This window comes from Pseudorasbora parva, chromosome 6, assembly GCF_024679245.1.
Source record: "Pseudorasbora parva isolate DD20220531a chromosome 6, ASM2467924v1, whole genome shotgun sequence".
Taxonomy (NCBI): Eukaryota; Metazoa; Chordata; class Actinopteri; order Cypriniformes; family Gobionidae; genus Pseudorasbora; species Pseudorasbora parva.
Window position 1 is genome coordinate 42686705 of NC_090177.1, and position 17729 is coordinate 42704433.

General features: G+C 40.3%; 2 protein-coding genes across 2 annotated transcripts in view; one reads left to right on the forward strand and one right to left on the reverse strand.

The window, feature by feature from the left end:
- Positions 1–461: 461 nt before the first annotated feature.
- On the reverse strand, positions 462–8361 carry aar2 (AAR2 splicing factor). The gene is made up of 4 exons (XM_067447387.1): positions 8272–8361; positions 7206–7964; positions 4184–4413; positions 462–1106 (listed from the first exon to the last, which is right to left on the reverse strand). The coding sequence occupies exons 2-4, from the start codon at positions 7960–7962 to the stop codon at positions 939–941; spliced, it is 1155 nt and encodes a 384-aa protein (XP_067303488.1). The 5' UTR covers positions 7963–7964; positions 8272–8361; the 3' UTR covers positions 462–938.
- A 614-nt stretch (positions 8362–8975) lies between these two features.
- Positions 8976–17729, forward strand: part of zgc:113278 (Translocating chain-associated membrane protein 1-like 1-like) — a 30976-nt gene continuing 22222 nt past the window's right edge. The window contains exons 1-3 of the mRNA XM_067446970.1: positions 8976–9229; positions 11122–11188; positions 15137–15261. Of these exons, the coding sequence (XP_067303071.1) occupies positions 9110–9229; positions 11122–11188; positions 15137–15261 (312 nt within the window). The 5' untranslated portion in view covers positions 8976–9109. The remainder of the gene's footprint in view (positions 9230–11121; positions 11189–15136; positions 15262–17729) is intronic.

A 17729-nucleotide genomic window follows, 5' to 3' on the forward strand; every position in this document is an offset into this window, starting at 1 on the left:
TACTCATAAAGTAACTTGTAATCTTACTTAGTTACTTTTAAAATCAAGTAATCTGTAAAGTAACTAAGTTACTTTTTAAAAGAGTAATCAGTAATCAGATTACTTTTTCAAAGTAACTGTGGCAACACTGTTCGGAAATGACTAATGAAGCTATGCCAACTACAGTTAAACTGAAGCTTACATTTTTTCTTATTTTTTTTTAAATAACATGAGTTTATAGGAATGAGATTGAAAAATGTCCATAAACGACTAATAGTGTATGTTGCGTACTATCGTAGTTTAGTTCAAGAGCCTACACCAAATGTTCTTTGGGATTATGGCCCTTAATTCTGGTTCTAAATCCAAGTCTTTGTCCATCTGATTCCTTCATCCGGCAGGAGGATCAGCACGCACCTCTCTTCCACCTCACACGATTTGAGGTCTCGCTCATGACATGTGAGATACATGCTGACATTTCATACTTAGGGTTCTGGGTTTGTTTTATTCAACACGTGAGCATTAACAATGGCAATGTTTAGTATCTTGGCAAACACCTCAAATAAACAGGAAGACTTAAAAAGAGTGACAGGTTCAGCTGTTTCTTGTTCTGATGAGATTGCAAAGTCATACCATGAATTCAAAACTTATAAACAGCACATTTCACAAAATCTAAGACAGTTCAGGGTTCTGGATCAAGACAAACATAATGTGTACTGGCCTGCCCTCTAGTGGCTTTATTTGATATTCAGGGTCACAAGAAAGCCAAATCAAGAACTAGCTAGTGATAGAATTAGCTTTAATAAAATGAAAAAATATTATTTCAGGAAAATATCCAGATGCCTTCATCTGTCGAATGCAGCCTGGAGAGACATGAAACAATCAGTTCATGTGAAACGATATAAAAACTGCAGATTCAAACAACTTCTTGCACTGTGTTGTTGAATATGCATCCGTCGGCCTCAGTCCAGGACGACTCCCTCCGGAAGCTCCACCACCACCGGAGCACATTCGTCAAGATCCGCCTCGAAGTCCCACCGAAACTTTTTGGTCAGGTGGACTTTAAATTTTTCAGCTCTTTTCCGTAATGTGCTGTCAACTCCGGGACTGCTGGCAAACTGGAAAAACTCCTGAATAGGAGGAAAAGGGATGAAAAATAATTTGTTAGTTACATTAAAAAGAACACCGTTTGGAAAACACCTCATGCACATGTTGGCCAGTCCTGCTCCAAGCCAAACTTTTTAGTCAGCTGAACCCACTTCACAAAATATTTTACTTAAAGTGCCACTAAGTAATATTTCATTAACAATTTTTTTTTTTTTAAGTACAAAATATAGTGCCTCATTGTTTGTAGGACCAAGCAAAAAAAAAAGAAAAGCATCTCAAGATTAAAGTCATTATAATGCAAGATTAAACTCGTTACATTTTGAGAAAAAAAGTCTAAATAAAATATTGAGAATAAAGTCGTTGTGTTTCGAGAAAAAACTCGTTATATTTCGAGAAAAAGTCTAAATAAAATCTTAAGAATAAACTCATTAAATATTGAGAATAAAGTCGTTGTGTTTCGAGAAAAAACTCGTAATATTTCGAGAAAAAAAGTCAAAATAAAATCTTGAGAATAACGCATTCGATCAGTGTTCATTGCATAGCATACTGATAGAGGACATGGCAGAGTTGGATCACTTAGTCAAGCTATATTTCAGACTTTCTTTCAGTAACAAAGAAATACTATTAACTTTAGCTAATTATGACAAACTTATATTAATGTCCTCTATCAGTATGCTGTGCAATGAACACTGATCGAATGCTGACACTGATCGAATGCTGACACGGATCGAATGCTGACACGGATCGAATGCTGACACGGATCGAATGCTGACACTGATCGAATGCTGACACGGATCGAATGCTGACACTGATCGAATGCTGACACGGATCGAATGCTGACACGGATCGAATGCTGACACTGATCGAATGCTGACACTGATCGAATGCTGACACGGATCGAATGCTGACACGGATCGAATGCTGACACGGATCGAATGCTGACACTGATCGAATGCTGACACGGATCGAATGCTGACACGGATCGAATGCTGACACGGATCGAATGCTGACACGGATCGAATGCTGACACGGATCGAATGCTGACACGGATCGAATGCTGACACGGATCGAATGCTGACACTGATCGAATGCTGACACTGATCGAATGCTGACACTGATCGAATGCTGACACGGATCGAATGCTGACACGGATCGAATGCTGACACTGATCGAATGCTGACACTGATCGAATGCTGACACGGATCGAATGCTGACACGGATCGAATGCTGACACGGATCGAATGCTGACACGGATCGAATGCTGACACTGATCGAATGCTGACACGGATCGAATGCTGACACGGATCGAATGCTGACACGGATCGAATGCTGACACGGATCGAATGCTGACACGGATCGAATGCTGACACTGATCGAATGCTGACACTGATCGAATGCTGTCACTGATCGAATGCTGACACTGATCGAATGCTGACACTGATCGAATGCTGACACGGATCGAATGCTGACACTGATCGAATGCTGACACTGATCGAATGCTGACACTGATCGAATGCTGACACGGATCGAATGCTGACACTGATCGAATGCTGACACTGATCGAATGCTGACACTGATCGAATGCTGACACTGATCGAATGCTGACACTGATCGAATGCTGACACGGATCGAATGCTGACACTGATCGAATGCTGACACTGATCGAATGCTGACACTGATCGAATGCTGACACTGATCGAATGCTGACACTGATCGAATGCTGACACGGATCGAATGCGTTATTCTCAAGATTTTATTTCGACTTTTTTTCTCGAAATACAACAAGATTTTTCTCAAAACACAACGACTTTATTCGCGATATTTAATGAGTTTATTCTCGAGATTGTATCTCGACTTTTTTTCTCGAAATGTAACGAGTTTAATCTCGCATTATAATGACTGTAATCTTGAGATGCTTTTTGTTTTTTTTGCTTTTCCCTAATCCTCTTCCCTAGTAAGAAGTTCAACATGCATCATTGCAAAACTTCATTAGAAATGTTTAAGTCAAACGCCCTTCCTCAGGCTTAAGCTTATGTTTGAGTAGTATGGAGGATATTTATTTTAAAATGATTTATTTATAAATATTTCAGTTTTACATGTTTATATTTTAACGAATTATTCGCTTTTCATCAACTGTGAACCTACATTACATGAATAAACCTTATATGTCTTATGACCAAAATAAGATTTCCCTCTGCAAAATGCCATCTGAACAAGTGAGTGACACATCTGCCACTTTTGTTCTGACCAACGGAGAGAAAAAACATTACAATAAATCACGCTACCAACGGTGATTGAATCTAACGATCGCCTAGCTCACATCACACTGTACAGTTAAACATTGTTCTCAAATTGTTAATGTTAGCAACTTCAGCATTGCGTGGCTGTATTTAGTGTGTATTAGCTTTACCTGTCGATTACAGATTCTGTCCAGTCTAATCTTTTGTGTTTGACTACGGAAGAATCACAGATGACCATCGTTTGGTCTTTTCTGGATTACAATCCGCCATCAAAATGATACATTTAATTATTCCAGCTGCTGTGAGAAAGGCTATAAATGATCCGCCACCTGCAGCCTCCTCACATGATCGCCTCTAGCCGGACTCCTCCATTACGTTTACAGACGTGACGTAATGATGCAAAGATGAACGGCAGAATCTCGAATTTCCCCGCGGAAACCAACCAGTACCACTCAAACTATAACACATTATTATTACAAGCTTACCGTTGTGAGGCGGGCTAAGGTAAGCAGATCCTTTTGAACACTGTCTGGTTATGTACTTGTTTAAAAATGTATTATGGATATTTTTTTTTTTTTTTAATTACGGACTGCAGCTTTAAAATCAACATGAAATAAACCATTTCTAACCCTTTTTTTGCGCAATTTTGGTGACAAGAAAAAATGTTTCAGAGAAGGAACTAATTATTTTAAAACAATTATGTGAAATATTGCTTACTGCATAATAATAAGAGTTTATATTAAATTAGTAAAAGGGCTCCTTTGTTTAAGATGACCTGAAGGACTTTGGCCTCGCTCCACTCCTGTTTTAGCTGAAACTAGGATTCGAGCGAAGAGAAGCGTGTAAAGTGTGAAGTGCACCTGAAGTGTGGAGGTGAGGAAGTTGTTCTGGGACACGATGTCCACAAAGAAGTCCGGAGGGATTTCTCCCAGCTGATGGTAGAGTACGGCGATGAGGCCCAGATACAGATCCTTGCGGTCCTTCATGGCCTGCTCGGAGCGGCACAGCAGGGCCAGCAGGCTCTTCCAGTGCTCAAACGCCTCGTACACGTTCCCCACCAGGAAACACACGAACGCAAACTGCAGCTCTCCTGCAAACAGCACCGCACATCATCATGTTTTAGCATTCAATAGGTCACTACAGTACTTGCTAATAGACTTGTATATTTGTGTTGTGGCATTTTTAGTCAAAAAGGACCAGCCTGCAAAAAAATGCTTATATATTTCTCATTATGCTGTTATTGTGAAATATTCTGACTGAAATTTGAAGCCCAAAAAAGTGCATCCATCCATTATAAAAGTGCTCCACACGGCTCCAGGGGTTAAGGTATGTAGTATTTTTGCAGTAAAATACCAAAAAACCACTAGGCCGGTGTTATATAGTTTGTTCAGTTGAGTACTTACAATATCCCAGATGTTTCCAAATATTTGTAAATTGTGAGAAAATTGCTATTTTAACGGCGGACCGGGACGGTTCAGCATTGCGTTTGAGGGAGTCGCCTGTCAATCGCGTCATATCTATGTTACCCTCGGTTTCAGCTTTTATTTGGCAGGAGTGCTTTACTCTTAGCAGTGTGAACAAGTGAACGCACGGAGTAACGTCATAACATCGTTTTAAACACACTTAAATGTATCTAATATGATAAACAGAGCTGCATTACCTCAAAACCGGAAAAAGCGGATCAGTGCAGGCTCACGGCGAATGTGTCACGTCCCGTCATAATAAAAGTCCCGGTATTCGCGAGGCGGGTATTTGTTTAACAATCGCTCCAGTAGCTGTGCTCAGGTCCACAACACTCAGTCCTGCTCTGCTTTAGACTACAGTAACGTTAATAACCGCATGCATGAACGTGATTCTGTCCGAGTCCTATTTTCCACCGGCTGTGATGAGAAGACCACATCTCCCAAGATGCTGCGCTCACACTTTGCGTCATCAAACTACGCATTAGTTTTGAATAGGCGCCCTCCAGTGGACGGAAAGCTGCATAGTGCACCTTTAATAAAGGCCTTTTGAAGCAAATCGATGGGTTTGTGTGAGAAAAATATCCATATTTAAAACTATATAAAGTCAAATATCTAGCTTCCCCCAGACCACCTTCTGTATTCAACTTATGACATATGACGCCGGACGTAGCGTAAGTGTTTTGAACTGCGAGAGGTGCTACGCTTTCTACGCAAGACGGTCTGATGCTGCGTTCACACCGCACGCGAATGACGCGATTCGCGCGAGTGATTTACATGTTAAGTCAATGCAGAGACGCGAATAGGCATTCTGCGGCACGATTCGCGCGAATGGCGCGATTCACACGAATGACGCGGCAATGATCATGCGAATTGAGCGTTTTGAACACGTGATTCGCGCAAACCGAGCGAACCACGCGAATCGCTCAAGTTGAAAAATCTGAACTTTGGCGGATATTCGCGCCACGTTAACCAATGAGGAGCCTGCTTACTGCTGTCACGTGGTGAAGGATGGGAAACCCATAGGGGAAACCCCGAGGCCAGAGTAATTTAAAAATACTACTCTATTGTGTCACAAAATGTAGTTTTCATAGTTTTTCAGGCAAGATTGTAGTTTAAAGCTTAAATATGTGATTTATTTATTAAGAGAGCTCCTATTTGAAAATTTGATCTGGTGTTTTCGGAGGTGTGAGACGCAGGCGATCACCGGAGCTCAGCGCTCATCAACCCCGGTGAGAGCAGCCTTAACTCGGCTCGTCCTTCTGCCGACTGCCGCTGCCTGGCAGAACCCCCTCCCATGACACATGTTGTGTAGTGAATGTCACACACGAATGAAGCAAATTTCACGCGCGAATGAAGCAAATTTCACGCGCGAATGAAGCGAATGGATTCAAATTGTTCACGCGTCCAACTTCGCGCGAATAGCGCGATTTATTCTCGTCATTCGCGTGCGGTGTGAACGCAGCATGACGGAAGCTAGATTATAAAGCCAATTTAAATGGACAGTTCACCCAAAAATGAGAATGTGATGTTTATCTGCTGATCCCCAGGGCATCCAACATGTAGGTGTGTTTGTTTCTTCAGTTGAACACTAATGAAGATTTTTAACTCAACCGCTGCTCGTATAATGCTTGTCAATGGGGTGTATTTCTGAGAGTAAAAACACACAGACATACGAATCCATATTAAACCCTGAGGCTCGTGGACACATTGGTGTCTTAAGACACGAAACGATCGCTTTGTGTGAGAAACCGAACAGTCTTTGTGTTATTTTTTACCTTAAATACAACACTATGTGCAAAATGCCAGGACCGCTCCATCACTTCCTGCAAGTGAGGTCAAATGTACAATCTCCAGCGTATCTCAATGGGATAAAAGCAGCAGAAGTGATCTCACGCGTATCTCTACGCCGTATCTTGACCTCACTCGCCGAAAGTGATGCCGCAGCTGATGTACATAGGGTTGTTTTTGAGGTAAAAAAATTACATAAATACTCTTCGGTTTCTTACACAAACCGATCGTTTCGTGTCTGAAGACATCAATGTGTCGCCACGAGCCACAGGGTTTAATATGGATTCGTATGTCTGCGTGTTTTTACTCTCAGAAATACACCTCATTGACAAGCATTATACGACAACAGATGGAGTTAAAAATCTTCATTAGTGTTCAACTGAAGAAACAAACACACCTACATATTGGATGCCCTGGGGGTCAGCAGATAAGCATCATTCATTTTTGGGTGACCTATTCCTTTAAAGCCATTATAAAGCTTGGAAACGCCAGGGCATTTGGTAATATAGCTCAGATTGTGTTCGTCTGAAAGAAGACTCATATACACCTAGGATGGCTTGGGGATGAGTAAATACATTTTTGGTTGAACTATGCCTTTAACATGATGTTTGGTTAGTAAACTGATACTAACCTAGTACATTGAGAGGTTGCTCTTTATAATGGTTCTGAAGCACGCAGTTGAGAGTGTAACTCCAATCCATGCTATACTGGGTGATCTGGGCAGGTGTCGCCCCAGGAGGGTAAGCCTGATTGGGAATGTTGGAAAATCGCAGCTCCGTGCCTTCCCTAAGTTTCATGCGGGGCAGTCGGTTCAGCCCCTCCTTCATACTCTGACACTCCTGATCATTGCGGGGCAGATTATGCTCTGTCCGGTCTTTAGTGTGGGTCAGCTGCAGTTCTGGGATAACATCACTGAAGGCACACACTCGCCCGTTTAGGGGCTGAAGAGCGATGGCGACCTCCTGGCTTAGTCTGTCGGTCAACGAAACCCATTTCCGAAGTGTGTCGTACGGATACGGCCCCAGATAGCCGTCCAGCTCACGAAGATTGGCCCTTATGCGCTCCACCTCCTCTGGCTTCTGAGAGAACTCCAGGTCATCTTCACTCTTGTTCCAGTGAGCCACAAGCACCTCTCGGGGCTTCAGGGACAGGAACAGGCCTGTTTTGGGGCTAATTTCCCCACAAGCCCCACTGGTGTCGACGGAGCAGTAGTGGAGGAAGTGAAGCCCTGGAGGAATCATCTTCACCCCACGGAACCGAGGGCCCAAAGTCCAGGTTTTGTAGTCTAGTCCCAATTCTGTTCCCTCAGGAACACCCAGCAAGATAAGCGTGGCTCCTTCTTCAAACAAGCCCCGAGCCACCTCGGGGTCCATATCTGTCCCTGCCATATCTGTTTAAAATAGACAATATTACTGTACATGTGACTGAAATCACATTACAATGGATGATAAAAAAAATATTTCAGATATTGTCATTTGTCTATGTTATTAAAAAAAAAACCACACAAAAGTTCTGCAATAAAAAGTAAATACAATGTAAAAGAGATTACATTAATAGAATATTGAGGTAAGACACTTTTTTGAGTAAGCTAACATAATTTGTTTCCATAATAATGCAAATAAATAACAACCAACAGCAAAACGAGTGTAACATTGATATGTCGTAAACATAAGTGCAAAACAGCAAACTCATAATACCAAAACAACCGCGCTCAGTCACAAATCCAGAGTTTCTGCGTAAAGGCCATGTGTGAATCAACAACACACACACTTCCGTTTAAAGTCAAAATAAAAGCCCTACTCAACGACAGCCATCTGCCGTTAAAAAAACTTTCAACAACTGCAGATGGTACTTTTACGTAGTTAATTCTACTGTTAAAGAAAATTTACATTCATACGAGTAACTTTACCAATAAGAAAACAAATTTTATGATTTGAAATATGTATGTTGACCGTATCAGAGGCTCTTTGAACAAGAAAGCTGTAAGAACTTTATAATTTAACTTTTATTTATGTGATTGCATGCATATTCTCTATCTTTGTTTTGAACTTTTATATTTACTTCCCTGTGGCAATTTTGTTTTATTTGTTGTAATTTGTCTTTCTATCATTTTTTCTTTTTTTACTTTTTCATACTGTTTCTTGATACAACACTATATATATATATATATATATATATATATATATATATATATATATATATATATATATATATATATATATATATATATATATATATATATATATTAGGGGGTGCGCTCTTTTACTCGCCCTTCGTTAAAGTGTCACATATAAATCTAACAAAATCACACACAGCAGGTAATCCCAAATAAAGCAGGATTGTTTCAAACTGTTATTTTAACGTTTTGAGACTTTTACAGCAGCTCTTCGTCGGACGCTTCACCACTTCCGGCACACATCGCGAGCGGCTGTGAGTGTAGTGGGGCTTTCATGACTGAATATTGTGCATTTACCCGAGATCTGCTTCCCCTGCGAGTGTCTGCGGTGATCAGGAGTGTTTTCCCCCAGAAGAGCGATGGGTTTCCGCAAGAAGAACAAGAGTCCGCCTGTGCTGAGCCACGAGTTTGTCATCCAGAATCACGCGGATATGGTGTCGTGTGTGGCCATGATCGTCCTGCTGGGACTCATGTTTGAGGTTATAGTTTCCTATTAAACACATATCATAAATATATCTATATCATATAACAAGACCATCATGCTTGAGACTATAGTCTCCTAGTAAATTCACATCATAACAGGTTCAATCAGTGTTAAATAAATCATAACATGATCCTCATATTGTTTAAGGTTAGTTTCCTATTAAACTCATATGATGATCGTCACGTTTTAGCTTATTATTTGTTATTAAACTCACACCGTGACCTGTTTTGATTAATAATAAATCTATATCATATAACCTTCATGTTTGAGGTTATTTACCCTAAAACTCGTACAACAGGATGATTAATCTTGAGGTTGTTTATTGTATTAATTTTATTACCATCTATTATTAAATCTTTATAACATATGTATCATGCTTTTCAAAATGTATACATAAACATGATTGTCATATAACTATTATCACACACATTTAATGGCATGATCATCATAATGTTATGTAAATGTGCATTTGTTATCTGTTTTAAGGTACATGGGCAGTTAATTATTGGGTTGGATATTTCAGTAATTCCAGTGAAGCATAACATTATGATTATATGAACAGGTGACAGGTGAAGTGGATATAACACTGATGATCTCTTCATCACGGCTCCTCTTAGTGGGTGGGATATATTAGGCAGCAAGTGAACATTTTGTCCTCAAAGTTGATGTGTTCAACGCTGGAAAAATGGGCAAGCGTAAGGATTTGATTCTCGGTCTGCAGTGGTCAGTGTCTATCAAAAGTGCTCCAAGAGGAACAGTGGAGAACCGGCCACAGGGTCATGGGCGACCAAGGCTCATTGATGCACGTGGGGAGTGAAGGCTGGCCCGTGAGGTCCGATCAAACAGACGAGCTACTGGAGCTCAAACTGCTCCAGAAGTTAATGCTGACTCTGATAGAAAGCTGTCAGAATACACAGAGCATCAGTTTGTTGCGTGTCCTGACACAAAGCACAAATGGTTCAGCAATGGTTTGAGGAGCACAACAGCGAATTTGAGGTGTTGACTCTGCCTCCAAATTCACCAGTTCTCAATCCAATCGAGCATCTGTGGGATGTGCTGAATAAACAAGTCCAATCCATGGAGGCCCCACCTCACAACTTACGGACTTAAAGGATCTCCTGCTAACATATTGGTGCCAGATACCACACCACAGCACACCTTCAGGGGTCTAGTGGAGGCCATGCCTCGGCGGGTCAGGGCTGCTTTGGCAGCAAAAGGGGGACCAACACAATATTAGGAAGATGGTCATAATATTATGCCTGATCCGTGTATAATTGCTTCATTAGAATTAGGTTTGTTGTGTTGTTTTAATATTTTAGTTAAATGCACTAAACGTGCTGAATAGTCTGACGTCAAATACTTTAAAATAATGAAAGCGCTTGATCACATGCTCTTCCTCATGACAGCGATACCATCTGACGCTCACATTTTTCAGCTACCTCTCAGTTTAAACTTCCTCCTTGACACAACTATATTCTAAAATACACTTTATACCTATACTTAAAATATAAATATACTAATGCTTTCTTTAAAAACCTAATTTGTGATTCTGTACTAAACACTCATCAAAAACCATCACAACCTAAAATATATACTACATAAAAACATTTTACCCGTATCAAATGTACATGTGCTGATGCTGACAGAGCTGGTTATCGAGGGGCTTTTCTGGCAAGTGCCTTTAGCGCCTGATTATAGACCGATCTATTGCGGTTTGAGTGTAGTGTCGCTGGCTTTTGAGCAACAGGACAAACAGTAGTTTGCTGCGGTTTGCAGTAGAATGGCAGGAAATATCTGATGTGGGGCTGTTAAAGTGGTGGCTTTTGCTATTCCTTTGTTGCGATTTGTTTGTGCATGTATTCATATGATTTTATTTTTGTATTGCAGGTGACAGCAAAGTTTGCCATTATGTTCATCACAGTCCAGTATAATGTCACACAAAGCCTGGATACAGGTACGGTCTAGATCTTTCAATAATGCTAAAGCATGAATATAACTGTAAGTCGGACTCATCAGGGTCCAAGCTGAAATAATGTGACCACAACTGCTAAATTAAAATGACAGACCCAGTTGTTTTCCATCAAATGTGTTTGAACTATTTTCCCGTGTGCCTGAAGCATTCAGAGGAATCAATCTTTCAGACTCATTGTTATTATCCCCTTCTTTGTCAATAAATGATGCACAAATTTGGATATACAGGTCCTTCTCAAAAATTAGCATATTGTGATAAAGTTCATTATTTTCCATAATGTAATGATAAAAATTAAACTTTCATATATTTTAGATTCATTGCACACCAACTGAAATATTTCAGGTCTTTTATTGTTTTAATACTGATGAATTTGGCGCACAGCTCATGAAAACCCAAAATTCCTCGAAAAAATCTTAAAAAATTAGCATATTTCATCCGACCATTAAAAGAAAAGTGTTTTTAATACAAAAAAAGTCAACCTTCAAATAATTATGTTCAGTTATGCACTCAATACTTGGTGGGGAATCCTTTTGCAGAAATGACTGCTTCAATGCGGCGTGGCATGGAGGCGATCAGCCTGTGGCACTGCTGAGGTGTTATGGAGGCCCAGGATGATTCGATAGCGGCCTTAAGCTCATCCAGAGTGTTGGGTCTCGCGTCTCTCAACTTTCTCTTCACAATGTCCCACAGATTCTCTATGGGGTTCAGGTCGGGAGAGATGGCAGGCCAATTGAGCACAGTAATACCATGGTCAGTAAACCATTTACCAGTGGTTTTGGCATTGTGAGCAGGTGCCAGGTCGTGCTGAGAAACCAATTCTTCATCTCCATAAAGCTTTTCAGCAGATGGAAGCATGAAGTGCTCCAACATCTCCTGATAGCGAGCTGCATTGACCCTGCCCTTGATAAAACACAGTGGACCAACACCAGCAGCTGACATGGCACCCCAGACCAGTGGTTCCCAAACCTGTCCTGGAGGACCCCCAGCACTGCACATTTTGTATGTCTCCCTAATCAGACACACCCACTTCAGGTCTTGCTATCTCTACTAATGAGCTGATGAGTTGGATCAGGTGTGTCTGATGAGGGAAACATGCAAAATGTGCAGTGCTGGGGGTCCTCCAGGACAGGTTTGGGAACCACTGCCCCAGACCATCACTGACTGTGGGTACCTGACACTGGACTTCAGGCATTTTGGCATTTCCTTCTCCTCAGTCTTCCTCCAGACTCTGGCACCTTGATTTCCAAATGACATGCAAAATTTGCTTTCATCCGAAAAAAGTACTTTGGACCACTGAGCAACAGTCCAGTGCTGCTTCTCTGTAGCCCAAAAGTGTCTTGACCTGGGGAATGCGGCACCTGTAGCCCATTTCCTGCACACGCCTGTGCACGGTGGCTCTGGATGTTTCTCCTCCAGACTCAGTCCACTGCTTCCGCAGGTCCCCCAAGGTCTGGAATCGGTCCTTCTCCACAATCTTCCTCAGGGTCCGCTCACCTCTTCTCGTTGTGCAGCGTTTTTTGCCACACTTTTTCCTTCCCACAGACTTCCCACTGAGGTGCCTTGATACAGCACTCTGGGAACAGCCTATTCGTTCAGAAATGTTTTTCTGTGTCTTCCCCTCTCGCTTGAGGGTGTCAATGATGGCCTTCTGGACAGCAGTCAGGTCGGCAGTCTTACCCATGATTGCGGTTTTGAGTAATGAACCAGGCTGGGAGTTTTTAAAAGCCTCAGGAATCTTTTGCAGGTGTTTAGAGTTAATTAGTTGATTCAGATGATTAGATTAATAGCTCGTTTAGAGAACCTTTTCATGATATGCTAATTTTTAGAGACAGGAATTTGGGGTTTTCATGAGCTGAATGCCAAAATCATCAGTATTAAAACAATAAAAGACCTGAAATATTTCAGTTGGTGTGCAATGAATCTAAAATATATGAAATTTTAATTTTTATAATTACATTATGGAACATAATGAACTTCATTACAATATGCTAATTTTTTTGAAGGACCTGTAGTGTCAATGCGGGCAGATCAGTGATCATAATAGTTGAAATGTTAGTGTCCCCAACTGAGCAAGCCAAAAGCCAAAGGCGACAGCGTTGTCAACATCATGTAAAAGCTAAAGAAAACAAAAAGGTTATTCAAGAGAGATTTAAAAAGTGATAGGAAGGGAGCGTCTCTAAGTTGAGCTGGAAGCTGTCCCACAACACAAATTGATATAAAGGTAATTGCAACTTTATTTGCAAAAAAAAATCTCGCATATGCAAGTGTATATCTTGTAATTCTTACTACTTTTGTTAAAATTGTGAGATCTTAACTCGCAATTGCAAGAAAAAAGTCAGAATTCACAATTTTTATAGTTACAGTCGAGTTATAAAGTCCAATTCTAAAGTCCAAAAAAAATACTTTTTTCATCGGGTTTATCTCTCGATTCTGACTTTATAACTCGCAATTGTGAGGAAAAAAGTCAGAATAGCAGGGGAAAAGTTGCAATTACCTTTTCATTTTTTAATCTGTGACGCAGACAAGCTTCCATAGTCATAATGTGTGGTTAAGAGCTCATATTAAAACTGTTTTTATAGTCAAGTCATGGCAATAAACTGCAGTATATTACTTCAAGGTGGGATCCTTGTCTTTCATTCTCAGTGTAGTAGAATTGATAATATCCTGGAAAAGTCCTGGAAAATTATCACTGAAAAACAGTGGGAACCCTGTTTAAACTTTAGGCACTCGTGCAATGACGCACGTCCGAGTCCACGAGGGGCAGAACAATTGGGACTGGTACGCAGCCTTAGCGTGGACGCATCGAAATTAACATTTTGGATGTGCTCTGCTGAAGAAAAAAAAAATGTAGTGGTCTTTACCACCAAGAACTTTTCCATTCAATTGTGCATCAAAGTGCATCATTGCCGTGTTAAGTCAAAGCGTAAATTCACACATTATAGTACAGGTAAAAATATTTATTTGTGTTTATTTATAAAATGATTTTTGAGTCTATGAATGATGTAAAGTTATTCTAGTCAGCTGAATGTGTTTTTCTGAAGCTCATGACATTTCACGGCTCACCCAGGAGGCTTGATCCGCAGTCAAATGTCATTGTGTGAGATGAGATGAGATTAAATGCCAGCACATCGCAGGTCTTGCAAATTCTCTAGTTGAGACAATTAGTGAGAAGCGTCTCTAAGTGAGCTTCACCGCTTGGACCCCTAATGAGTGCAGGTTAATGTGCAGAGAAGTGGTGTTTTAAATGGTTAGTTATCCCAAAAAATGAAATGTATGTCATTAACTCCTCTCCCTAATGTCGTTCCTCACCCGTAAGACCTCCGTTCATCTTCACACACAGTTTGAGATATTTTATATTTAGTCCGAGAGCGTATGCAAGTGTATGCACACTATACTGTCCATGTCCAGAAAGGGAATAAAAACATCATCACAGTAGTCCATATGAGACATCAGTGGGTTAATTAGAGTCTCTTGAAGCATCGAAAATACATTTGGGTTCAAAAATTACACAAACTACGACTTTATTCAGCATCGTCTCCTCTTCCTTATATGTTCAAACCTCAAATAAAGATTCAAACGGTTATGATTCAGTGAATCAATTCATGATTCGGATCGCCAGTGTCACGTGATTTCAGGAGATTGACACGCGATCCGAATCATGAATCAATTCACTGATTCATAACCGCTTGAATCTTTATTTGAGGTTTGAACATATAAGGAAGAGGAGACGATGCTGAATAAAGTCGTAGCTTTTGCATACACTTGCATACGCTCTCGGACTAAATATAAAATATCCTAAACTGTGTGTGAAGATGAACGGAGGTCTTACGGGTGTGGAACGACATTAAGGGTCAGTCATTAATGAAATAAATAAAAAAATGTGGGTGAACTAACCCTTTAAAGGAGCACCCTTTCATTGTGTTCATTCAGATGCAGAGGACAAGCCTGAACCTGTGAACTACTACAAGTCTGGCCCCAAAGATATCGCAACGGTGTTCTTTTACCTGCTCATCGCCATCATTCTTCACGCCCTGATTCAGGAGTACATACTCGACGTGAGTAACGCCGCATGTTTAAGATTGTGTACGTGTCTTGATGTTCAGTTGTGCCGCTGAGCATATGAACTCCTTTGTACAAAAGCTCACAGTTCCTTCCATTGAAGCTCAAAATGCTCAAATCATCCTCGAATCATGCAGGACATCAGGGCTCATCAGGTCCAGCAAACTAAAGGGGGCATACCAACAAAACGTATCAACTCTATTCAGCCGTTTCCACTCCAAATGTTCACTCACTGTGTGATTGCTGCATTACCCTAATAATGTAAAAGGTGCACAATAAAAATGCAAAATACTGTCCTTACTGAATAAAAGTATTAATTTATTTTGTAATTCTGAATGGTAGTTCGTTTATAATGTTCTGATAGGTGTAATGGTGCACAAAACTGGCAGTTCGATGCGTACCTCGGTACAGAAAACTAAATATACAATTACTTTATTTTTATTAAAAAGTGGTTTACTGAACAAATTGTGTTCGTCCTCAAATTAATTAAATTATAACTAAAAGTTTCTTAACACTGCAAAAACGCTCTTCTAACTTATTATTTTTGTCTTGTTTCAAGTCGAAATATCTAAAAATTCTTACATTAAGAAACATTTACTAGACAAGTTAAAATTGTTGTCTTGTTTTGGGAAAAAATAACTAAAAATTGAGCGAGTTTTTTCTTAAAATAAGCTAAATAATCTGCCAATGGGGTAAGAAAAATAATCCTAATTCAAACAGAAAACAAGATCATTTTTCTTACCCCATTGGCAGATTATTTTGCTTATTTTAAGATAAAACTCTTAATTTTGAGTTATTGTTTCCCAAAACAAAACAATTACTTTTGCTTGTCTAGGAAATACTTCTTGTTTTAATAATTTTTAGATGTTTGGACTAGAAACAAGACAAAAATATTAAGTTAGAAGAGTGTTTTTGCAGTGAGGATAATACTGTAAACTATAGGGAGCCCTTACTTACACATTACTGTCCTATTAAAGGACAGAGCCCAAACTATTAGCCCTAATTCAGTTGCTATTTATGTTTAGATATAATAATCAACACTCAAATAACACATTGTATGCAAACATGTAAAGGCAGTTTTTGCATTAACTTCTAAATCTACAACCCCAAATCAGAAAAAGTTGGGACAGTTTGGAAAACGCAACTAAAAAAAGAAAGAAGTGATTTCTAAATTTACTTTGACTTGTATTTCATTGCAGACTGCAACACATTTCAAAAAAAGTTGGAACAAGAGCAATTTAGGGCTAGTAATGAGGTAAAAGAGTTAAATAATGATGTGATTTGAAACAGGTGATGTCAACAGGTGATTGAAATTATGATTTGGTACAAAAGCAGCATCCAAGAAAGATCTAATCCTTTAGGAGCAAAGATGGGCCGAGGATCGCCAGTTTGCCAACAAATACGTGAGAAAATTATTGAAATGTTTAAAAACAATGTTCCTCAAAGAAAGATAGGACGAGATTTGGATATTTCACATTCAACAGTGCATAACATAATTACAAGATTCAAGGAATCTGGAGGAATTTCAGTGCGTAAAGGACAAGGCCGCAAGCCTAAGCTGAACAACCGTGATCTCCGATCCCTCAGGCGGCACTGCATCAAGAATCGTCATTCATCTAGAAGCGATATCACCACATGGGCTCAGGACTACTTTGGCAAACCTTTGTCAAGTCCCACAATACGTAGTTACATCCACAAATGCCAGTTAAAACTGTACTGTGCCAAAAGGAAGCCTTATGTTAACAGTGTCCAGAAGCGCCGTCGACTTCTCTGGGCTCGGAGGCATCTGGGATGGACCATCACACAGTGGAAATGTGTACTGTGGTCAGATGAATCAGAATTTCAGGTATTTTTTGGGAGGAATGGACGCTGTGTGCTCCGGACCAAAGAAGAAAAGGATCATCCAGACTGTTACCAGCAACAAGTCCAAAAGCCAGGGTCTGTCATGGTATGGGGTTGTGTCAGTGCCCTTGGCAAAGGTAACTTGCACTTCTGTGAAGGCACCATTAATGCTGAAAAGTACATAGAGATTTTGGAGCATAATATGCTGCCTTCAAGAAGATATCTTTTCCAGGGACGTCCATGCATATTTCAACAAGACAATGCAAAACCACATTCTGCACACATTACAAAGTCCTGGCCGCGGAGGAAGGGGGTACGGGTACTTGACTGGCCTGCCTGCAGTCCCGACCTGTCTCCAATAGAGAATGTGTGGCGCATTTTGAAGCGCAAAATGTGACAACGAAGACCCCGTACTGTTGCCCACCTTAAGATTTGTTTGCAGGAAGAATGGGACAAAATTACACCTGAAACACTTCATCACTTGGTGTCTTCAGTCCCTAAACGTCTTTTAAGTGTTGTGAAAAGGAATGGCAACATTACAAAGTGGTAAATGCTTTACTGTCCCAACTTTTTTTGAAATGTGTTGCAGGTCTGAATGACAGGAAAGGATGTATATCTACAA